Here is a 25089-nt window from a genome sequence, read left to right as displayed (position 1 = left end):
CAAAATTACATCACAAGAAAAAGTCAACTCCCGGCACCTTTTGGACAGTTTACACTTCAACTTGTTTTGCCCATAACTTTCAAACCGTAGCTCCGTTTTCGACGTGCTACTAGTCTACGAACTCAGGGCGTCATGCACTTCGCCACGGTAGCCTGGTCAACTCGAAATTCCCACCGAGTCAAAAAGTCAACTTTTGACCCCTTTGGTCAACGGTCAATGGTCAACCTCGGTCAACGTGCACGGATTCCGGTGCGATTCGGGACGGGGTGTTACAGATGACATCTTGATCTTTTGGAGAGCGAATAAAGAAGGACTTACAGTAGCACAGTGTCTGCGACAATATTCCAATTGGACTGGCCAAATGGTGAACAATTTGAAATTAAGGTGTTTCTTCTCCAAAAATATCCCGAGGATGAAAGCTAGTATGAAGTATGTTTTGAATCTTACAGAGCTTTCCTCTGAAGCCAAATATTTGGGAATCGTGCTTTTCCTGGGAAGAAGCAAAGTCAAATCATACGAAAGAGCTAAGGAAGAAGGCAGAAACAAGGTTACAAAGCTGGAAAGCCAACCTACTATCCCAGGCAAGCAAATTTGCTCCGATCAAATCTGTGATTACTGCTATGCCGGTATACGCTTTGTCTACCTATAAACTCCCTCAAACCTGGTGCAGGAACATTGACAAATTGGCTTGCAATTTTCTTTGGAGGAGTAATGCGCAAAAGAGGCCCAAGTTCATTCTTATATCTTGGAACTCAGTTTGCAAACCCAAAGCTTATGGAGGCTTGGGCATCCGAAAACTGGAGCAGGTCAATAAAGCCATTCTCTGTAAATTGGGATGGGCACTGGAGACCAATAATGAGTTGCTTTGGGTCAAGGCTTTGAAGGCTACATACTTCCCATATTCTTCTTTCATGCGGTGTAGTCGGAAAAATGACTAACTCTTGGCAGTGGAAAGGAATACTTAGCACTAGATCAATTCTAGCTAGAGGGATGTGTTTCAAGGTCGGAAAAGGAAATAAGATCAACTTTTAGGAAGACCCATGGATCCCTAATAACCCCAATTTTTTACCATCACCGAACCTAGATGCCTCTAACTCTGAATATAGAATGGTGGAGTCATTGTTACTTTCAAATGGTGTTTGGAACCTGCCACGTTTAAATATACTTTTCGATAATGAATCAATAAGTAACATTTTGAAAATTTTTTGGGTTGATATTGATTCGAAGGATGAACCCATTTGGCTGGGAAGCTCCTTTGGAAGTTTTAGATTTAAATCAGTATACAGGTATCTTAACCAGGAGCAAGGTGAGCACTCGGGTTGGTGGAGATATCTGTGGACAAGTGATATTCATAGCAGACTCAAATTTTTTATGTTGAAGCTGTCTGCACGTCGATTGCCCGTTAGAGCTACATTAGTACATCGAAATTGGCAGATTGATACTCCTAATTTGCCTCCATGGCTGTGAGTATATGGAGGATAAGGCTTACCTATTGTTCAATTGCTCGGTGGCTAAGGCATAGTGGTTAGCTTCACCGTGGACTATCAGGTGGGACGTTTACCAATTACCTAATTTGGAATCTTACCTTGAATATTTAGCGAATTTGATGGGGAAACTTCCAATCCACCAAGAAGATCGAAAAATTTTCTTTCTTTTTGCAACTCTGGCGTTTGACACTATACGGAAGATTCGTAACTTTGTTATGTTCGAAGGAAAGATAATTTTCCTTGAAGGAGAAGTTAATGCATTGCTCAATAGGTTTCGGGAGTTTTTAAGCCTATCGTCTAACACCAACTACCACTTATATCAAGCCCAAGCAGTCTTTTGATGCCCCCCCTTTTGAATGGAATAATTAAGATCAATACAGACGCATCAATAAGGGAAGGAGAAGCTAGTCTCGGGTTGGTCGCAAGAAACCATTATGGAAAAGTCATGAAGGTTAAAGTGGTGAGGGAGAAGATCGACAGTTCTAAAGCTGCCGAAGCAGCTACAATTCTTCAAGTATTATCTATGGCTGCAGAAGAGGGGTATTCCCAAATATGTTGTGAGAGTGACTCGAAAGCTGTAATTCAAAGCATCAACAATCTTGATAAGTACTCTATTCCCTAGTCTACCATCAGTTTTGTGAGGAAAATTTGGGATTATTGCACCAGGTTTCAGACGATTTCCTTTACTTGGACCCCAAGGAACCTGAACCAGTTGGCACATCTCACGTCCAAATGGGGTTTGTCTAATGTAAATAGTGGTCTGATCACTCTTTTGTTAAGTTCTAATGCATTTATTAACATCATGGATCAGGACTGTGGAGGCTACCGCACCACAATCTAATTCCCTAGTAACATGACTCTGTATGTGTATGCTTGACTCTCTTTTGGTTAATATAACACACCCTTTTCAACTAAAATAATAATAACATGCAAACTCTTTTTATAGGTCGGCCAACATTTTCTGCACATTATTTACAATATATATATATATATATATATATTGTTTCCAATAGTCCTTAAACTATATAATAAGTATTATTTTAATCCTTAAACTTGTTTTTTTTGATAATTTCATTTTTAAATTAACTTCAACAATTCATCTTAGTCCCTAAACTATATAATTAGTATCATTTCAGTCTTTAAACTTATTTTTTTCACAATTTTATTCTCAAACTAACTTTAACAATTTGCCTTAGTTCCTAGATCCTTTTTCTGAAACTCACATATTTTATCCGTGAGCCAATTATGAAAGACATTTAAGATTTTTTTCCGCTATCCCTTTCCCTCTCTTTTTTCTCTCCATATCTGAAAAATAAATTGAAAATAATTATGATATTATTGAAATTTAAACTTTTCCTTTCATTAAAGAGCAGTGGCTGGCCTTTGTTGTTCAAACTTTCAATTTATTAGTTATAAATGAGATTTAAAGAATATGAGAAGAGGAAAAATTTATCCAAGCATAAACGCTACATCAGGATCAACCAATCAAGTTCTAATTAAATTGGCATCTAAATAGTTTTTGCATTTTTTAAATTATATTATTGAATTAGTGATTTTTTTGTTAACGATAGTTGATTTGGTAAATTAAATCATCTTTTTTATATGCATACGGAAATAAAATATTTTGTTTCATATTTAAGGTTTTTTGGTTATCCATTTCCCCCTCTTTTTAAAGCATGTGAGTAGTGCGGTTCCAAATGGATGGAAAAAAGGGATGGAAAAGAGTCTAGAGACTAAGGTAGATTATTAAAGTTAGTTTGAGGATAAAATTGTCAAAAAAATAAATTTAAAAGCTGAAATGATACTAATTATATAGTTTAAAGACTAAGGTTAATTGTTGAAGTTAATTTAAAAGTAAAATTATTAAAAAAACAAATTTAAGTACTAAAATGATATTAATTATATAATTTAGGGACTATTGATAATAATATCCCAAAAAAAAAAAAAAAGTGTTCTGCACGATCATTTTTTAGGATTGTTACAATTTAGTCCCTACTCTTTCAATTTAAACAATTATCATTTTGTGAAACTTGTCAGAATAAAGAAGTTGGTTTTTATTCCGTATTAGGCTGCATGAGAGTTTTGTATGTTCGGTGTAAAAAACGGCATGGATAATTTAATATGTGGGATCCATGCTGGATCAATTATCCAAGGAAAATGGTTGGGATTAAGCAGAGTTGTCTTAAAATTAAAAAATAAAAAAACTGCTCCCTCTCTGCTGTCAACCACACCTTCGTAGCTTTTATATTTTTTTAAAATTAAATAAAATTTCTATATTACTATTATGAAAGGCATCTATTTGTTTTTAATTTTTTTGTTTTTTTGAAGAATTTGTTTATAAAATTGCTTATATTATCTAGACAAATTGTACCATCATATCATGGGCCCCTCAGAATAAAATAAATTTACCCTTGCATCTAACATGGTATTTATTTATTTTATTGGATTCACCATGTCAACTAATATAAGAAAGAAATCATGCGAGAGTTAAATGCTTGGTAGCTCTGATCTGTTCTCTCATTATTCCACAACTTGTAGGCAATGTTTGATTTACAAGTTTTGTCCAATGCTGAGACTTTGATTCTTTACTAAATATTTTCCTGTAATTTTTTTTCCTTCTTCAATCTAAATAACTCATTCAACTAATCTAAATTCATGTAGAGAAGATTTTTATGCAAATAGTCCCACTGTCCACAACCATGCAATGTAGATACCACCAGCATGCATTAATAACCACTCATATATTTATTAAAAAAAAAAAAAAAAAATCAAAGGAAAAACATCACAATTCTAACAGCATAAGCTCTGTGCATCCAAACAGCTATCCAGAAACATAACTTGTGTTCCAAACCTTCATAGAACATCATAAAACTACACATTGAACCTTTCAATCTGAACAATTAGAAAGATGGTTTTATTAGAAATGTATTCAAGGGATGTGAGCAACCTGGACTAGTCCTCCCCACCCAAAGAACTTCAGCAGCCAGTGTCAGAAAACTTATATCAAACTCATGAAGTAGCGAGTTCAAGTATATATAGGAACCTGCAAATGTAATTGAATAGGATTATTTTCATTATATAGAAAATAAATATAAAACTTCATTCCAAATCATGTGGGTATCAATGCACATTCACATCTAATAATATGATAACAGAATATCATGTCTATATTTATCAGCATTTGTTTGTTCAAGTGGTCCAACTAACTTATACATATTAACAGAATGTTATAGCACTGAATTTTCAACAGAATATTATAGCATTAAATTTTCAGTGTTTACTGCTTAATGTTTTATTGAAGACATTAATAAGTAGAAACATGATTAAGAGCATATAATACCTCCAACATCGTAACTGCAGCTGAGAAAACTTTGAAATAAACCTTATCACAAGCTTATTAACACAATAATAACTGGACTTCCTTTTTTTTTTTTTTTTTTTCCTTTTTTTCGGTTTGCTTTATTTGGGATTGAAAATATATAACAGAGAGAAATAGACTGGATTATTTGGGTATAGAATATGACATCCTATAATTCACCCAAAAAAAAAAAAAGTATATGAAATCTTATAATGCATAACAAGCTTTACTAATGAAAGAAACTAGTTAGCATACCTACTTTTAAGTAAGAAAAGAGAGGAGAAACTTTTTTTTTCCCCCTCCGACTTAAGTACTTTTAACAAATTATGATAATCTGCAGAACTGAAAATAAAAATTGTATAAAAGAAGAAGAACCTTAAAATTTTTGAAGAAAAGGAACGTGTATTTGCAATGTGCATCATATGTTTTTGCAATCTATCCATATGTGAGGGATGTGAGAAATCTTTGGCCAATCTTCCCGTCTCCGGCAGCCCTTCTTCTGGCAAGTACTGGAGATGATGGCATAATTCAATCTTCAATTCTTGAAGAGAAGTATGGTGTGGAAGGGCCCTGCCATTGAGTGATTTGAGGTTTCGAAAATGCCTTAGGGTGACAGAATTCAGAGTGGTTGGAAGTTGCCATTCCTCCGGAAACGAATCCACCACTTCATCTATGTCAATGATTTGTAAAGTGTAAGACAGGTGACTCTCCGCAGATTCCACCACAAACTGTTCCCCATTAGCTTTTCACAGTTGGAAATTTCAAGTGATTTTAACTTTGAAGGCCATCCATCGTCAGAAAGTGAGACAAGTTCTTTGCATCCCATAATTTTAACAGTGTCTACATTGGCAGGCAATGTTCTTATTGGAAATGACACCTACTCTTTACAATGACCTATTTTCAAGAAACTCAGTAATGGAAGTCCATCATCAGTTGAGAGTGAAGCCACCACTTGTTTTTTGCATCCCGAGATTAAAAGTGACTGCAAGCATGGAGATAAGTGGGGAAGCACGTCCTTTCCAGCTTCCTGCAATTGTCTAGTGTAAGCTGCTTCAGATGCTAGAAAACTCCACTTTTCATGAATGACCACTCCTTCCACAGCGACATGTGTGAAAAAGTTGAACTTTCCAAGGACTTGAATGGTTTACTTGAGGAAGGAGAATCAGTAGTGGAATAAAATTCCTCACCTACTCTATCCACCCTATCAAATCCCTGAATATGAAGCTTTTTTAAGAAAGGTAGCTGTCCAAGTGGTGGCAAACATTAACAACTCTTACAATAACCAAGATCCACTTCTACTAAACAAGAGTAGAGAATGAACCATGTCCTCCCCAGTTTGGAAATATTTTGGCTTTATATAGCTGAATCTGTACCCAACAGAGGACATGTAGTTCCTGCAGTTTTGTGAGAGGTTTAGGTCCATTATCCGATATCTCGTTTATATTCTTTAAAACATCGGTATCACCCGTCCAGGCAATAGATTGATCACCTTCAGATTGGAATCCTGAACATGTTGAAATACCACAAGATAAATGGTTCAGAGGAGACCACAAGATAGATTAGTTATCAGAGAGTAAAAAATATTCAAACTGTCTCATGAGAAGCACAGTATGTAAACAAAATCCTGTAAGAAGTTATAACTACAAGAAGTTATTACCATCTACTTTTATGAGAGATAAATCGATAAAATCTCCAATTCCCAACAATGCGTACTCAAACGGAAAATCTTTCAGTTCGTTGGAAACATAATCTGTCCTCTCCAACAAAGAAACATGCAATACAACGGAAAAGAGCCTTCCCAAACTCAAAAGGACGTGCAAAAAAGAAAAAAGAAAAAAAAAAAGGGTCCAAAATTGTTTCCTAAACTCAAATTCTAACTTATTTCCTAATTTAAATTTGACCAGTAATTCCTTTATAGTTTATACTTTAGAAAAGTGACTAATTACATGATAGTTCAAAATTAGGAAACTAGTGAACAATTAATTGCCCAGCTAAAAATAATAAAAAACAAAATAAAAATTAAAGGTTTCCTCAAATCAAAATAGAACTACAATCGTAAAACTTGAAGAACAAATAACTTGTTGATCAAGTAAGACATATAGTTGGCTTAAAAGGAAACAAGCTGGTTTCTTTCTTTTCATGGACAGCCATTTAGATGTCACATGTCATGCCACGTTCCAAGAATGATATGTCATTAAAGTGCCACATCATAATGCTATTGAAAAATGATCAAATTACCCTTAACATTATCAATTCAATTCACTCCATCTTATTTATATCATTAAATAATTAAAAGACAATCAAAAAGTAAAAAAAAAAAAACTATTCTTAAAGTTAATTTGGTAAAATAATTTACTAAATATCAATAATATTTATGAATTTTTTAATAAAAAATTTGCATAGATATTTATGAAATTTCCATAGAAATTTCATAAATTTACATGTAAATTTTTGAAATTTCAGTAGATATTAAAGATTTTTTTTAACCAAATTGTTAAGGATTTGATCTGGATATTTTGACAAAAATTTTCTATTTTCAAAAAATTTCAATAATTTCAATAGATATTATGGAAATTCAATCTGTTTCCATTTGAAATCTAAATTTTCTTTCGACCACTTAAAAAGATGAAAATTTCAAAAAATTTTCAAGGAAATTTTTGATATTTAAAACCTTGCTTATATACAACTTTTCAGAGAAAGGGCCACAGAAGGTTGGCACAAATATGTGATGGACTTCAAATTCTCACAATCTTCCATATTAAAACTCGTAAACATTGTGACATAGTCTAAGGCAATGCAATCTATTAACTCACATCTTTGGATATTCAATCCTCCAAAATTTCTTAGATGATAGTACTGTTGCTGATGCTTTCTAGATAACTCAAATTTTCTGCATCTATCTATTTTGACTTCTTCTATCATAATGGGAAAGCATATACGTGCATTTAATCTTGGAAAATTTTCCAAACTAAATATTACAAGCTTAAGAAAAGCAGCATTTCCATCCTCTTAAAAAAATAACCACTCGTCAAACTTCTTTATATCATAAACATATAATGATTCTAAGCATCTAAATGGCCTTGTCGGCACTGAACAACCACCGCTATAAAACTCATTGCTTACTTTCACCAATTCATCAAATCCTGAAATTGTAAGCTTCTTTAGAAACGGTAGCTGCTCAAGTGGCAGCAACATCGCACACTCCCTACATCCTTGAAGATGTATATTTTCTAAATTACAAAAAGAAGGATATCCTATCCATTTTGGAAAATTTTCACCTCCATACCTTTTTATAATGAGATCCTTCAAGCTTATGCAAGGTTCCAGCCCACTAAGTACCTCTTTATATATCAATGTACCATAAACATTGCAGCTCCAACTAGAGACTCTACTTCTGTTAGGTACTTCTTTTCCTTCAAATTGGCCTCCAAAACATCTTCAACTTTCACAATGTTTTGTCCTCTAAAAAGAAGTCTTTCATGCAGATGATGAAGATGTCTTAGCAACCGAATGCTCTACCCGCCATATTTACCCGCAACAAAATAAGTCAGCATTTGCAAATCTTTCAATTGCACATCTCTAGTGGCATTGTTTTTGAATCTGTGGATGCTATGCCAAGATGGCGCAAGTTGATAAGTCTTCCAATTTTGGTTGGCAACAGCTTAAGTTTAAAATAATGAGACAAAATCAGTGTTTACAAATTGTACAAACGACGAACTCTATTAGTCACCTCAGTAATCATAGTCTTCGATAAATTTAAATAACTTAGAAGTTTCAATTCCCAATTGAAGGAGACAGCTTTACAATAGAACACCCACAAAAAGATAGACTTAGGCAAGTTAGTGTTGACCACAACTTCATTGCTTCTAAGTTTGTCAATTGCATTTGCATCTCACCATAACAAGTTGATGGAAAGAAGAAGGTGCACAAACACTTGGCTTTAAATAGATCCTCATACTTCTCCAAACCGTGTATTTGTTCTTCAAAGTGTGAAGGATGACGAACCTTGCTTAGAAGTTTATCCAAGTCATTGTCATTGAAGCTTAAGTGAAAATCACTTGCCACAAATATGGTCAAGTCGTGGACAAGATCATGCATGGTATAAGAAACGCCCAACCACCCTCTTGATTTTTGAAATAATGATGTTGACAATAATTCATCAATGTACTCTTCCCCAACTTTTTCTATCCTCTTGTTGAACTTTCATGAAAATCCAGAGCAAGTATATCAAAATATCCCAGCGTAGAACATGCAATCCCCCTTCTCATCCATCCCAACTACACCAATACCATATACATAAACATCTAAAATCAAATCACAAGTGAAGGTGACTTCCACCTATAAAATTAAACAGACAATATTTTTATTTTTCAATTAATTCCTTGCAATTTTCCTTCTCTAGGTCTCTTCCATTAGTGATGAAGATACTAAGAAAGTTGTGCAACATTGCAAACATAGATAATTATATATTTACAACACAAAACAAAGAAAAAAGAGGAGCATGATAAAGAATTCTCATTGGACCGACATTTTAATTCTAGACTTTTTCCTTTATTTAAGATGATAGCTTCCTTGGACAATGATGCAAGTTTGAATTCCCCTACCCCAAATCTCAAAAATGAAAAAGGTGATAAATGATAAAAATTGTGAAAAAGTAAACAATTTACTGCTCGAAGGCCTACATTACATATATGGAAAGAAACTGTTTCTTTTAAGGAATGCTTGCTTTACAACATTATTGATATGGTTTTAATATCTTAAAATTCTTCTCCTTAATATTTCATCTTATAAATTAAATATAAAGCTTAACTGAAAATATTTCATGAGAGAGTAATTTTGGAAAGATTTAATGCCTGGTAGCTCTCTGTTCTCTCATATTCAACAACTTGTACACAAAGTTTGATTTACAACTTTCATCCAATGCTGAAACTTTGATTCTTGTACTAAATATTTTCCTATAATTTTTTGATACGAACCTAGGACAACCTGCTCCTAAACCCGTATTATATTAGCCCGGATCTTAATTAAGTTCAAGTTTTAATAGAATGGACCTCAACCCCTAACCAACCTGTGGTTAGAAAGCTTGATATAATGTAGACGCCACAATAGGGAATGGAAAACCTATTGATAAGTCAAGCTAAAACAACCAATTCTCTAATGGTGTTTTAGGTGTTCTTAAAGAATAAAGAGATAATTAATCTCACAAGCATTTTCTTAATCAAATCCTAGTTGTATTCTTATTGAAAAATAAACCTTTAAATAGGCTTTGAAAGAAACAAAATAAACCCTAAAAACCCTAGGTAAAACCGACCAAACACATAAAGAAACCTAGTTGGCCGCAACTATACTTCCTTTCCTAATCTAAGTTTGATTAATTAATTCCTTTATATTAAATTAGGAATTAATTAATTTACAATAAAATAAAAACCTTCCTAAAGTTATTTGTCTAGAAAATAAATAAATAAAAACCCAAAAAGAAATAAAGTCAATCGCAAATTAGATAACGAGTTGACTTTGACATCTAGGCTGAATTATGTCTTCAACCGAGCTAACTTATGTCTGCCTGATGTCCGAGCTAACTTATGGCCTATCCAAGCTAATTGATGTCTGTCCGAGCTAACTTATGTCTAGCCGAGCTAACTGATGTCTGTCCGAGCTAAGTTAGGTCTGGCTGAGCTAACTGATGTTTGTCCGAGCTAAGTTACATTTGATGTCCGAGGAAAGGCTTCGATGTCCGACGCAAGGGTGTCCGATATAAAATGTCTGATGTATGGTATCGATGTATCAGCTTCCACCACTTGGATACTTAAAACAGGTCTTTTATCTTCAGGTATGGACAAGCCCTTTTGAGAATGAATTACTCTCTGGATAAAGGCAGCAATGTTGTTCTTAAACCTCTTAGCTTGGGCCCTAGTGATCGGTCTAGTCTTCATCCGTACCGGATCAGTACCCCAGTGAGTTGTCAGTGGTGCGAGCTCGGGCGGGTTTGCATCATTTTTTCCTTCTTCAATCTAAATAACTCATCCAAATGATCTATGTTTATCTACACCAGCACCATGAAACCCCAGTCTGCACTGTCAATAGGGATAAAATTATCGACAGAAGTCACATGCATGAATAAAATTCAACTGAAACAGCAAACAACATAATTAAGTAACTAGACAAGCTTAAAACTGACTCAGCCAGCAAAATCAAGATGCTTCAACCACAACCAAATTTTTTGCGGCAAATGATCAACCAGCAACCTTATTTCAAACTCATGAAGAGGAGTAACCATTGGAACATACAAATGCAAATTCAAGAGGGTTTAATTCAATTAAAGATGATATTAATGAACATGTTTCAAATCATGTGGGTCTTATGCAACAACCAAATCTATGAAGATTAATTTTCCCAAGCAAGTTGGACATGAATGAAAAACAAAAAGATATATAATATATGACATTTTCATACTAAATTTCATGGATAGTCACAATGCATATTCGAGCGATATGTTCTGCTCAATCTTTTTGAAACATGAGTAGTGCATGATAAGTCTTCTCTGCATGACACATTTATTAAATTTCCTCAGTTCTTTAGAACAGTTTGCATAAGAGCTCACCCAAAAAGGAAACAGCAGTTCTGCAAGCACAGAAACTTTAAGCACAAACAAATATATCTGGAATCTACTCCGCTCCTCACCACTTTCCATCCTACTTGTATGCTTGCGAGGCCATTTCTCAAATTGATCAAGAAATAAATAAATAAAACAAAATACACAGTCGAAAATGGAAAAGTAGGGACATGAAATAGTGCAGAGAAATATCAATTCCAATACCATGTGAAAATTCTTGGAGAAGTGTAGAGAAATGAGAAATTTTTTTGGTGCAGATCAGTTCTCATAATGGCAGCTACAACAGTGGATTCATTATTAGGCTTTGGATGTGAGAAACCTTGTGCCAATCTTCCCCTGTGTCTCTCTGGCATCATTTTTCTAGCCTTTTAGATCCAGAGATATCCAACTTTTTAAGAGAGTTGGGCAGTCTTTCATCAGGTAAGGATTGCAGTCTACAACAGTCAGAAACTGATAGAGTTTCAAGGGAGGTGAGGACTCGCAAGGCATTGCCGTTTAGCACTCTTAAGTTTAGAAAACCATTCAATGCAGAGAACAGTGAGAGTTGTCGGAAGTAGCCCCTCCTTTGGAAATGAATCTAAATTTTCATCCATGTTGGAGATGCATAAGTCTGTCAGATAGGTAAGTCCTTGAAGATTCCACAGCAAGTGGCTTGTGAAGAGCATCTTGCAGCAACTAATTGAAAGCTTTTTTAACATTGAGGGAAATCCTTGTTCTGAAAATGGCTCCATTTGAGGACATTCAGATATAAACAGAGTTTGTAGAGATGAAAGAAGAGAGGGCATCTGTTCAGGCAGTGACTTCAAGTTGTTGCAAGAGTGGATGTGAAAATCTTCCAAGTTGGCGGCATGCATTCCTCCTGGTGGGAACCTTTCGAGTTTTGGGCATTTTGTCAACTTGAGGCACCTCAAAAAGGGAAGGGCAGGGCAATATTTTTCTGAATAGACAAGGGACTCCAAATTCTCACATTCCAGATGAAGTTCATTAAGGTTTGGGAAGTAGTCTAAGCATATGCATCTCGGAGAACTGCAGCTACCAAATATATGCAACTTTGTAAGTGATTTATACGGATGGCTTTCTGCAAAATTCAAATCTAATTTTTGGCATCCAAGAATTTCAATAGTTTCCATGGTCTCAGGTAAGCAGAGTTCTCCGGTTAGTTCTGGACAAGCTTTCAAAACAAGTTGCTTAAGTTGAGGGAATGAATGTCTGAAATCTCCTCCAACAAATGACCAACCCTTGCACACTAGCATATGAAAAATTTGTAGGTGTTCCAGGCATCTAAAAGGCATAGCCTCTGAAGAACCACCATGGTAAAACTCATCACCTATTTTCAACAATCTGTTAAATTGCATAATAACAAGGTGTTTGAGAAATGAAAGTTGTGCAAGTGGTGGTAACGAGCTGCAATTCTTACATCCCAATAGCTGAATCTGTTCTAAATTACTGACCTTATGATCTCCGTCCCAATTTGGAAAGTTTTCACCTCCCCATGAATTGATCCTGAGAAACTTGATGTTTGTGTGAGGTTGCAGCCCAAAAAGTATCTCTTCATGGTTTTTGGGACAACCAGACATGAAGCCCCAACTAAACTCCAACTCAATAAGGTAATTCATATTCTTTAGCTTGGCTGCCAAGACATCTTCTACGTTCAACACATTTTCAAGCCCCAAAAAATGAAGACTTCCACCCAATCTAGAAGATTTTGCAACTCCTTAATGGTGGATCCAGCATCATCTTTGCCCAGAACAAAAACAGATAATGTTTGCAAATATTTCAAACTACCCATTTTTGTTGGCATTTTTTTCTATACGTGTGATTTTAATATCCAGATGCCGCAAGTTTGTTAGCTTATTCATGTCGTCAGGCGAGAAGAGTATCCTCCTCTGTCATTTTCTTTTATCAGAAAATGTGAGCCACCTACAATGACATAGAAACCATTATAGACACAACATATCCAAAAACAAAAGTCAAACTGAAAAAATTTAAACCGTAAAATTGTAAAATGAGGAACTTTCTTACCAAAAGAATACATTGTATGACAGGCAAGGGTACATCTGCAATTCTGCATGATGTTGAGCATATGAAACCAAATTGAGCAGGAGTAGAGAGCTTTTGTAACTAGATAGTCGAAACAAAATAGAAATATGAACTAGACCATCTTCTGGCAAGAACTACAGCTGAAAGCTTGACAAAATTCTCCACCATCTAGGTAGACCTTCCTGTGGGAATGAATCTCACACTTCATTATGCATCTGATTTTTCAAGAATGTAGAAGTGCACACAAACGTGCAAAGAGCTTTCCAAATCTCGAAGTAGTATGTGATGTTAGATTTGAAGGCAATCTCCCATGTTGGAAATAACTCTAGTTTTCTCCAATCGTGGAAATATGAGCCACCTCCTGTATCAATTAGAAAAAACATAATAAGAGTCTTGATATTGGAAGTCTTGAAAAAAAAAAAAAAGAGGATACAAGCAATCCTCTTTAGATATGTCAGACTAACCACAAGGAATATTTTTAACAATGCTATGTAGCACAAACAAATTACTGTGACATGCTGCCGTTTACTGGGAGTACCAGGCTTGTCAGCTACCAACAAATGAAAGCATACCACATCAACTTGTGTTGCATCACAAGCTGTGACAAAAAGCATTTTTCACATCTTTAAGACTGAATAAATATTTCAGAGGGTTTTATATATATATATATATATATATATATGTAGAAAGTAATTCTAATACATCATGATGCTGCATACCTGAAAATGAAAGACTGTACAAAAGAAGAAGTACCTTAAAAAATTTAGACAAGAGGAACATGTGTTTGCAAAGCCCATCATATTTCTTTGCAATCTATCAGTATGCGAGGGATGTGAGAAATCTTTGGCCAATCTTCCCCTCTCTCTTTCTGGCACCTTCCATTCAAAAAACCACATCCAAGATTTCCAGCTGAGAAAGTGAATATGGCATCCCTTCTTCTGGTGAGTAATGGAGATGATGGCAGAATTCAATCTTCAATTCTTTAAGGGAAGTGTGGTGTTGAAGGGCCTTGCCATTGAGGGATTTAAGGTTTCGGAAATGCCTTAGGGCGAGAGACTTCAAAGTGGTCAGGAGTTGCCATTCCTCAAGAAATGAATCCACCATTTCATCTATCTTAATGATTTGTAAGGATGTCAGAGAGGTGAGTGCCCGCAGATTCCACCGCAAACTATTCCCAAATTGCTTTCCACAGTAGGAAATTTCAAGTGATTTAAACTTTGAAGGGCATCCATCCTCAGAAAGTGAGACAAGTTCTTTGCGTCCCATAATTTTAACTGTGTCAACATTTGCAGGCAATGTCCTTATTGGAAATGACTCTAACCCTTTACAATGACCTATTTTCAAAAAACTCAGCAATGGAAGTCCATCAGTTGAGAGTGAAGCCACCACTTGCTGTTTACATCCCAAGATTAAAAGCAACTTCAAGGAAGGAAGATAATTGGGAAAGCTCTTTCCTTCTAGCTTCCTACAATTATCTAGCGTAAACTGCTTAAGATCTGAGAAAACTCCACTTTTCGTGAATGACCACTCCTTCCACCACAACATGTGTGAGAAAGTTAAACTTTTCAAGGATTTAAATGGTTTACTTAAGGAAAGAGTATCAGTGGAATAAAACTCTTCACCTATTCTTTCCACAGTATCAAATCCCTGAATATGAAGCTTTTCAGGGAAGGTAGCTGTCCAAGTGGTGGCAAACAATAACAACTCTTACAATAAAAAAGATCCACTCTTACAATAAACAAGATCCACTCTTACTAAACAAGAAAATGAACCATATCCTCCCCAACTTGGATAGCTTTTCGCTCCATACACATATTGTTGAATATATAGTTTCTGATGTACCCAAAAAGATAAATTTAGTTTCTGAAGTTCTGTGTGAGGTTGAAGTCTATCAAAAACTTCCTTTTGTATGTTTTTTATATCATCAGTATCATCCCTCCAAGCAATAGACTGATCATCCTTCAGATTGGCATCCTGAACATCTAGATATACCTCCTCTTGTGTATCATCTTCCAGATTGGCAGCTTGATAATCTTCATGGTCAATGGTCACTTTAGGGATGTGGGCAATCTTGGGCCAGTCTTCCCCTGTTATTCTCTGGTCGCTGTGTCAGCAAATGACAATATATGATAGACAATTCAGAAAGAGATGTGGGCATCCCTTCTTCTGGCAAGCACTGTAGCTCATCGTAGAATGAAATATGCAATTCTTCCAGAGAGGAGAGGGGTTGAAAGGCCTTTCCATTGAGGGCTTTAAGGTGTGGAAGCCAATGGATGGTGAGACGAATACGAGTGGTGGGCAGCAGCCCCTCCTCTGGAGATGAATCCAAAACATAGATGGAAAAAGAAGTGAGTTTTTGTAGATCCCACTGCCTGCGGCTTGGAAACAACTTATCACTTTCGGTAATTTGAAGCTTAAATAAATGAGAAGGTAATGGGCTTCCAGAAAATGGCTCCCGCTGTGGGCAATTCCATATACTCAAAGATTGAAGAGATGGAAGAAGGTTGTTCATGTGCTTAGGCAGTGACCTTAACTTTTCGCAATCTTGAATATCAAACTCTTTCAGGTTGGGGGCATGCAATCCTCCTTGGGGAAATGACACTAACTCTGGGCAATCTCCTAGTTCAATAATTGTCAGAGAGGTAAATGCAGGAGGGCAAATTTGAGGTTGTTTAGCATATTTAATGGACTCCACATTCTCAACAAATTTCAGTCTCAGCTCTTCAAGCATCGTTAAGTCATCTAACGCAATAGAATTCATAATATCACATTTCTCTGTTACCAAACGTCGTAGGTTTCCATAGCAGCGTTGCTGCATTCCTGACCACTCCAAACTTTTGCATCTGAATATGGCGACTTCTTCTATTGTAAATATCACAAATAGTTAAATATTCTAAACTTCTAAATGACCTAATTGTCACTGCATCACCACAATAAAACTCGTTGCCTATTTTCACCAACTTATATAATTGTTTAATTATAAGCTTCTTCAGAGAAGGTAGCTGCCAAGTGAAGGCAACATGCTACATCCCCAACATCCTTCAAGAGATATCTCTTCTAAATTATGAAGGATCTCCCACCCACGTTGGAAACTGCTCACCTCCATAACCGATTATTCTGAGTATCTTCATGCTAGTGTGAGGTTCTAGTCCATTAACTACCTGTCTATCTATTATTTTCTTACTTTTTAAGACCCAATGAAAGTCTAATCCAGTAAGGTACTTTTTTTCCTTCAAATTGGCCACTAATACACCTTCAACTTTCATAACATTTTCTAGTCCATTAAAATAAAGATTTCCATGCAAATTTTGAAGATTTCTTAACAAACCAATGCTAAACCCGAATTGTCTGCCCACAACAAATTCACCCAGTGTCTGCAAATCATTCAATTTGTCCAAAGCAGATGGTATCATTTCTAAATGTGTAGATGTTATATCAAGATGGTGCAAGTTGATCAGTTTTCCCATGTGGGTTGGCAACCGCCTAAGTTGTTTGCAACCCGACAAAATTAGTGTTTGCAAATTGTACAAAGTACAAACTGTATTAGGGATCCTTTCAATTCTTGACCCAGATAAGTTTAAGTACCATAGAAGTTTCAAATTTCCAATTGAATCAGGCAACTTTTTCATAGAACATGCACGAAAAGATAGCACTCTCAAGCATGTAAATTTTGGCAACACCAAAGCTATTACTTTTTCCAACGGAATTGTACCTCGCCATAACAATTTGATGGAAAGAAGAAGCTGCATAAACATTTGGTTTTAAATAAATCCTCATACTTCTTCAAGTCATATATTTGTTTTTCAACATGTGACAGATGACGAACCTTACTTAGATGCTTATTTGTAACACTATCATCCAAGCTCAAGCGAAACGCTCCTGCTATAGATTCAGCTAAATCATGTACAAGATCATGCATGGTTTGATCCAAACAAACTTGTTGATTGTTGAAGTAATGATATTGACAGTAGGTCATTAAAGTAATCTTCTCCAATTTCCTCGATCATCTTCTTTTTGTTGGATTTCAAAAAATCTTCTGCCATCCACAACTTAATTAAATCTTCCTTATCAATTTGATAATATTTTGGAAACACGGAGCAATAGGCAAGACATCATTTGAGATGTGAAGGCAAATATTGATAATTCAACCATAGAGCTGGAAGAATATTGTTTTTTTCTTCGGGCAACTCCCATATGTCACTTTTAAGTACATTCTCCCATTCCTCCAGAGTTAGATGATAACGTAAAATGCTACTAACTAATTTTACTGCCAAAGGAAGACCTTTGCATTTTTGGACAATTTGTCTTCCAATTTCTTCTAATCTTGGATGGGCACATGGATCTACATTGTTGAAGGCATGCTTCACACATAAATTCCAGCAATTCTCATCAGATATTGTCTGCAGCTGATAAGATGGGATATCATTCCTCCTCACCGATGCAACACTGTCATAGCGTGTTGTCACAATAATTTTACTTCCATATGCTGCAAATTCAAAAGGTTTCTTGTGCTCTTCCCATAAAAAGTAATCTTCATTCTGAACATCATCAAGAACTAGGAGGAATTTTCCCTCATCAAAGCCTTCTTCAATTCATATTGAAGTTCACCCAGGTAATGGCAATGAATTAGGTTCGAGACCCTTTCTGCTATTGTTTTGGTTATCTTGAAGACATTAATATCATCAGAAACAGAAACCCATGCTTTCAAATCAAAGTATCCATTCACTCTTTCATCGTTGTCAATGAGTTGAGCAAGTGTGGTCTTTCCAATCCCACCCCTGCCAACTATGGGAATCACAGATATTCTATTGCCGCTACGGCCATTATCTGTTAGCATCAACTTAACAAATGGCAAGCAAATCAGGAACCCGGCTGCGATGGCGTGGCTCAGTGAACTCCAAGGAGCAGTAGATGATGCAGAAGACTTGGTCCAAGTGATAGATGCTGAAACTTTACAGTGCAAGATTGAAGCCCCCAATCATGTTTCTAAGAAGAAGCAAATCAAGAAGCAGATCAGGAACCCGGGGAGGCCGTGGTCTCATGAGCCCCAAATAGCGGTCTACATAGCAGAGCGCTTGGTGCAGCGGATCAATTTTGAAGCCTTACGATGCAAGATCATAAAAGACGATCAATATGGGAGCAGGTCAAGTCATCAGGTACTCAACCCCTTCCCTTTGAGTGTTATTACTTCATTTAATAACATTAAACGGGTAGAATCAATGATGAATGAGATCCTTGATACATTAGAGTTTGCTTTGGATGAAAAAGTTCGCCCTGGATTGAAAGAAGGTGTAGTTCAAACTATATCTGCACAGAGATTATTACCTGCCATTTCTTCTTCTTCTTTTTCTGTAGAAGAAGAAGATTTTGGTGTTTACGGCAGGGATAATTCAGCTCAGCATCATTCAGCACTGCATGAGCTGACAAGAAATTATGTTTCATCTTCTTCAGCAGCCTTTCATCGAGTTTGTTTTGCTGGAAAAACTTGATCATCTCTGCAGAAGCCATCCTGTCGAACAGAGCATGAAGCGATGCAGAGAGCAAAGCTCCACCCACCACTTCCCCTGCCATAATTTTCGTATGTCTAACAAGGAAACTGAAAGAACCAAAAGGGAAATCGAGTTTTGGCACTGTGGCACCATCTATCCAGGTTGCTTTTTATTTATTTATTTATTTTTTTTTTGGGTAATGGTTGCTTTTTATTTCTTGCTGACAGAAGTCATGGTCATATCATTTTTATTTCCGATTAATGTTTGGGATTGGACAGAAAAATTAGAGTGAATTCAACAAACTTCGTTCCAATTTTATTTTTTAATTTTTTTTTTGTGCACAAAAACCAATGTGTTTTCAACAATTAGAGAGACATGCCAGTAGATTTAGATTTGTACTGCACTAAGACCCTTAAGTTTAATCTATCTATCTCTCTATCTATCTATCAGTTTTTATTGATTAATTTTAATATCATAATTGAATATTATACAGTTATAAAATATTATTATTATTATTATTTTAAATCTTTTTACCATTAAAAAGTTACAGATGAGTTTATTTTGATAATATGAATTTTAAAATGTATGTATGTACACATATATATATATATATGGCTAATTTTCATTATTATATTTTAGGTCCCGAGGTAACAGTTAATTCTTTTTAAATCGGTGTGATTTGAACTAGGATTCTAGGATATTAGTCACTAATACCATGTCAAATTCACATCATGTACACCAATCAAGTTTTGTAAAAACCTCAGCGTCATTGGCAACCGCATCACCAGACAACAACAGCCCTTCATTGAGTTTCTTTCCCCAGATGGAGTCACCGCCTGAAACGAAGCAGAGAGAAAAAGCTCCACCCACCAATTCCAATGCCATGGTTTCTTTCTTCTGTCTATGAATGAAACTGAAAGAGCGGAAGGAATGATTTCAGATCTCTATTGCAACTAGCAAAAAACAGAGTAACTTCTATGCTTGTGTGTTACCTCGGTCAATTCTACATAGGAAAGCTCTGCAGACGATGTGTGGCACAAAAGTCAATTGCAGATTATATAATATTAAGAAAAAGCAGTCTTCTCATTGGACCCCGTCTATTCTATATAATACATAAACTCTTCCTTTTTTAAATTATGCACTCGAAACGAGCCAAATGATAAGTATTAGTGTATTAACAAAGAAAACAAGTGGAAATAACACCTATTCAATACATTTTTTATTGTTACATTAATTTATCAAAACTCTCTTATAAATACTACACTAAAGACAAATCAAATATACAAAAAAAAAAAAAAAAAATGGTTAAGAAATTCGGGACATAAGTGAGAGATAATAAACAGAAAAAGTAGTGACCACATAATCGATGGTGCACCATAAAAAGACTTAAGACTTTTTTTCAATTAAAAAAAAAAAAAGGAAAAAAGAAAGCCTTGGACTTTGGGTATTTAGTTAATTTAGTAGAACTCAATATAAAGGGACATTTAGCATACTAACCTTAAAAAAAATGAAATTGTATATATATATATATATATTTTTTTTTTTTCATTTCGAAAAAGCAAACCACCACGCCAAGCATTTGAAGTTATTCAGATATTATAGTATCTATTATTTATTTATTTATTTATTTTTATCTTTTTCTTACTTTAAAAAAGATTCGTATTTATCTTTAATTCGATGATGCATGCAAACAAATAGGAAATTGCATGAATGAATAAAAACATTGTAACTAATGACCGGTTTGTCGAAGTTAGAAAACAATTTTACTACCAACTCTTATTGAAACCATAATTTGAGGTAATCACGAGTCAGCTGAATTGCTCCAATAAGATAAAGTTACAAAACAATTAATAAGTAAATAAATAAATAATGAGGGTGCCTTTTTATCATTTATAAAAATACAAAAGTATTTTCTGCAAAACTTACAAGATAAAAGGGATGTTACTGTAATTTTTTCCTTTACGAGTACAAATAAATTTATAGGTAAAATAAAAAAAAAAATATATATATATATATATATATTACCTTTAAGAGTACAAATAAAGTTATAGGTAAAATATAATATATATATATATATATATATATATACACAGGACTGCTACAGAGAGAGCCAGTCGCACATCTTGGAATGCACCTTTCATATATGTTATAGAGACGTCTCTTTTTTTATTAAAAATAAATAAATACTGTTGCATCTCTTCCGTTCTTTCTTCTTCCTTATACAATTTGACCAAACTCTTCCTATTTTTCTTCCTAAAATTCCTACAATTTTAATACCCAACTACGGAAAGCTTACCAGCTCTTAAGCTCACCGGTTCGCCACCACTTTTCCTTCACTACCGTGTCTTCGACTTTTTTACCCCACTTCTCACTTCCTCAAATTTTAAATTATATTCGCCGGGTTTTTCTTTGGTACGGCATACCTTAAAATGAATTATAATTTTTAATTTTTAATTTTTAATTTTAACTTCGCAAAAAGAAAAAAAAAAAAAAAAAAAAAACAGCACACATATGCATGGAGTACTTTAGACACAAAGCACCCTTTCTAATTTTGGGGCCTTGCAACAAATATTAATTGTCTATGGATATTCATGTGTAAATTCTACAAACTATATCAAATTAATACGAATTTCTCCTATCCTTTCCTATTTTTCAAAATATTCATGGTGGAATTGAACCATTCTCGTATTGTCATTCAATAGGAAAATGTTTTGTTGTTATTATAGGAGAAAAGGGTGTCAAAACGAGCCTGTAGCTCCATTGATTTGAGCATTGTCATCTAAACTAGAAAATTTGGATTCAAATCTATTGGGTGGGAGCCTAAGGGATCCGATAAACTCGAACCTAGGCTCTCTGACTTAGATAGCGATGTTTAAATCAACAGGACTAACACACTCATCTAATCATCCTTAATTATTAATTTACATAATTTAACAACCGTAAATAACTATTGTTCATCACTTCGCATACTATTTCTCCTGCAATAATATATTTGCAGATGGTATTTTCAATCCTTTTTCTGTACAGACTGTAGGAGCTGGAACGATTTGGTTCTCTTTGCAGTTCACAAACTATTAACTCTCGGCTCAGCCATTTCACGAGTAGGTAGAATTTTATTTTATTATTCTTTTTCATTTTTTACATTTTTATACCGCATCTACTAATTCCATTACTTATTTATCTTTTTGCCGAGAATAAATTTCAATGTATTTGATATCTTCGAAATATATTCATATCCTGTCATTATCAACCGTAATAAGCAAAAAGCAGAAAACAAGATAAATTGTGTCCAACATGTTACACTCCAGTTTTTCTTTTCCAACATTTTGTTGTATTTTTAAATCAATATAATTAATAATTAACTTATCCAACTACATTCATTTACAATGGAAAAATGACAATCTTCAAGAAACATTAATTTCATCATATAATCCAATTGTATGCAAACCACCCTATAATGAAGCATACCAATAGTAATTCACGGCAAATTTACATGTCCAGGGCATCCAGGGAAGTAACCATGATTCAATATCATGGGGAGCCTTGAATAGTTTTTTTGTTAAGCAAACCTTAATACAAAATTTTAAACATATGCAATGCAAATACAATAACAAATACTATTTAAATTACAAATTGTTCAACAAATTAAATTTATCAATCATGAAATCTATATCAATAATATTAGCAATCTCTCAATACTAACACCAAAATCAATTCGGATCAATAACTTTAACTAAATTATTGAAATTAACCAAATTATCATTCAAATTAACTTAACCAAATTATCATTCAAATTGTCCCCCTATTTTCAATATCACCAATGAAAAATAGTAGATATTCCGACTTAAACCCACTATCTTAATATGAAATTAATTTTCAAAAAAATTCACAAAGCCCATGGTCTCCATTTCCACTTTTTTTTAAAGAAAGAAATGTAAAAAATGAGAAAAACTTATTCAACGATTTCAAAATGATATATGCTTCCAAATCTCCACCCTCCTCCCCTCTTTCTCTCTTTTATTTTCTTTCTTTACCGTTGCTGTAAGTTTTTTTTTTTTTTTTTTAAATTGTTTAATATTGTTTGTAGGATATTATTATTATTATTATTGGTAAATTCCTAGCATATTAATACTAACTTATTGTTTTTCATTTGGGCTGGGTGGCCTTCAGCCCTACCCCATTAAAGGCATCACACACTGTTAGTGACCCACTAGTCAAAAAGGGCTGGAGAAAACTATGAATGAACCTGATTGATCAAACATAAGTGTCCGACCAAGTAAAGCAGTTGGACTATTGTCTCTAACATGGAACTCTTTTTAGTTTTGGAGCTCATCATGTCAAGAAATTAGCCCTAAAAAAAGTGAAGCAGAGGAAACTGATTACCATTAAGCTTAACCAGACTAATTGCTCAAACTAACAGAAAACTCCTACGTGATCTGGCTGGCTAACTTGTCAGCTAGCAATCTGATGAGTTGACACTTGCAGCCTATTTGGAATTGATTAAACGACTATTGAATCCACAATAAGTAACAATACTTTAACACGTTTTGTCCAATACTAGATATTTTCCTATTTAACTTTTTCCTTTCTGGATCTAACTATGTTATCCAAATGATCTCAATTTATTATGTACAAAAAAGATTTCCGTGAAATAGTCCCACTGTCCAGCATAACCATATTGTAGCTATTTTATACCTAACTATTTTGTTTTGTATTCGCAAATTAGTCTCTATTTCCTTTTTATTATTATTATTTAGCAAATTGCTTCTAAAATTGAGCAAGCAACAGCAAGGGCAGAATGGTTATTTTCAGGACCCAATTACAATTTGCAACTCAATATAATTTAGAGCATTTTACCAAAACAAATGCATACGTATGTTTACGTAGTTTAGAGCAACCAAGAAAAAAGAAAACGTATTTTCATAATAATAATAATAATAATAAAAATCTTACGTGAACGGAAGGTAACTACTCAAAAACACCAAAGTAAGAAAGTTGGAAGTACCAAATTTCTCAAATTAAGGTAACAATGCATTCTAGCTTCAATCAGTCAGCTGAAAATCATTTACACTTAACTTTTTACCCAAATAAAGTATACCAACAATCTTAAAGTATACCAACAATCACACGTATTTAACAGAAATCATTTTGCAAGCCAGCACTTGACTTTAAAACAAAGAGAGAGAGTACGTTAAAGAAAAGAAGGAACATTGTTTAAAACAAAGAGAAAGTCTGTGGAAGTTCAATTGAAACAAGGAACATTATTTTCAGCGCATGAAATAAAATACCCATTCAAAATCCTAGTTGAAGAAACAGAACCCCAAGCATGAAACAGAGAAGACAGAGAAAGCAAGCCAACTTAAAAGTCTAAAAGTGGCAACAGAAAGATACCCATTCTGATTTTTATGCTGCTTTCATGACTGAGAGACTTGTATACAATTGAACTTAGACTTGCTTACAAGAAACTGTTAGACTTGCTTATACTCTTTAACTGTAAACTAACCAAATTAACCATACTACACTAACCATAAAGAAGACTTATGTGAGCTGGCTTGCTTTTTCGGCAAGCAATCTGAGTTCTGTCCATCATAATCCAAACAGTCTCGACTCTTGAGATAAAAAAGTCAAAGGCCCATGCAAACAGTTCTATCCTGAAACATCAATTATGCTACCAAACCTGCACAAACATCCAAGCATTATACACATCAAACCATTCGAATCTGAATAATTACAAAGATAGAACTCAACAAAATATCCAAAAGGTCCAGCATAGGGAAAATCTCCATGAATGTTGATGAATCAGCATTACAACCATTACATAAACAGACCAATCTGCATTGTCATCAAGATGAACTGTTCATAGGACCCTTAACAATATATAGAATTCAGTTCAAATAGAATATAACAAAACCATTGATGTTAAGTAGAAAAACATATAACAGTTCAAAACTGACCCACTCAAAACAAGGATGCTTCATCCACTCTGAAATCTGAGGCAAAACATCAACTGGAGAACTTGTATCAAATTTCTGAAATAGTCTGACTGTTTGAAGCCTGCAAATGTGAGTTCAGAAAGTGTAAATCTGTGAAGCATACAATCAA

At 34.6% G+C, this 25089-nt stretch overlaps 2 protein-coding genes across 2 annotated transcripts; both read right to left on the bottom strand.

The window, feature by feature from the left end:
* Positions 1-14380: 14380 nt before the first annotated feature.
* On the bottom strand, positions 14381-17417 carry LOC107419692 (putative disease resistance protein At3g14460). The gene is made up of 5 exons (XM_048474915.2): positions 17325-17417; positions 16599-17241; positions 15676-16360; positions 15341-15602; positions 14381-15028 (listed from the first exon to the last, which is right to left on the bottom strand). The coding sequence occupies exons 1-5, from the start codon at positions 17415-17417 to the stop codon at positions 14381-14383; spliced, it is 2331 nt and encodes a 776-aa protein (XP_048330872.2).
* A 193-nt stretch (positions 17418-17610) lies between these two features.
* On the bottom strand, positions 17611-18335 carry LOC125422767 (putative disease resistance RPP13-like protein 1). The gene is made up of 2 exons (XM_048474913.1): positions 18138-18335; positions 17611-18036 (listed from the first exon to the last, which is right to left on the bottom strand). The coding sequence occupies exons 1-2, from the start codon at positions 18333-18335 to the stop codon at positions 17611-17613; spliced, it is 624 nt and encodes a 207-aa protein (XP_048330870.1).
* Positions 18336-25089: the final 6754 nt, after the last annotated feature.

The sequence above is a fragment of the Ziziphus jujuba genome, chromosome 2 (genome assembly GCF_031755915.1).
Source record: "Ziziphus jujuba cultivar Dongzao chromosome 2, ASM3175591v1".
NCBI classification, from domain to species: domain Eukaryota; kingdom Viridiplantae; phylum Streptophyta; class Magnoliopsida; order Rosales; family Rhamnaceae; genus Ziziphus; species Ziziphus jujuba.
The sequence above is the reverse complement of the archived record's forward strand: the minus strand, read 5'-3'. Positions and strand labels throughout refer to the sequence as shown.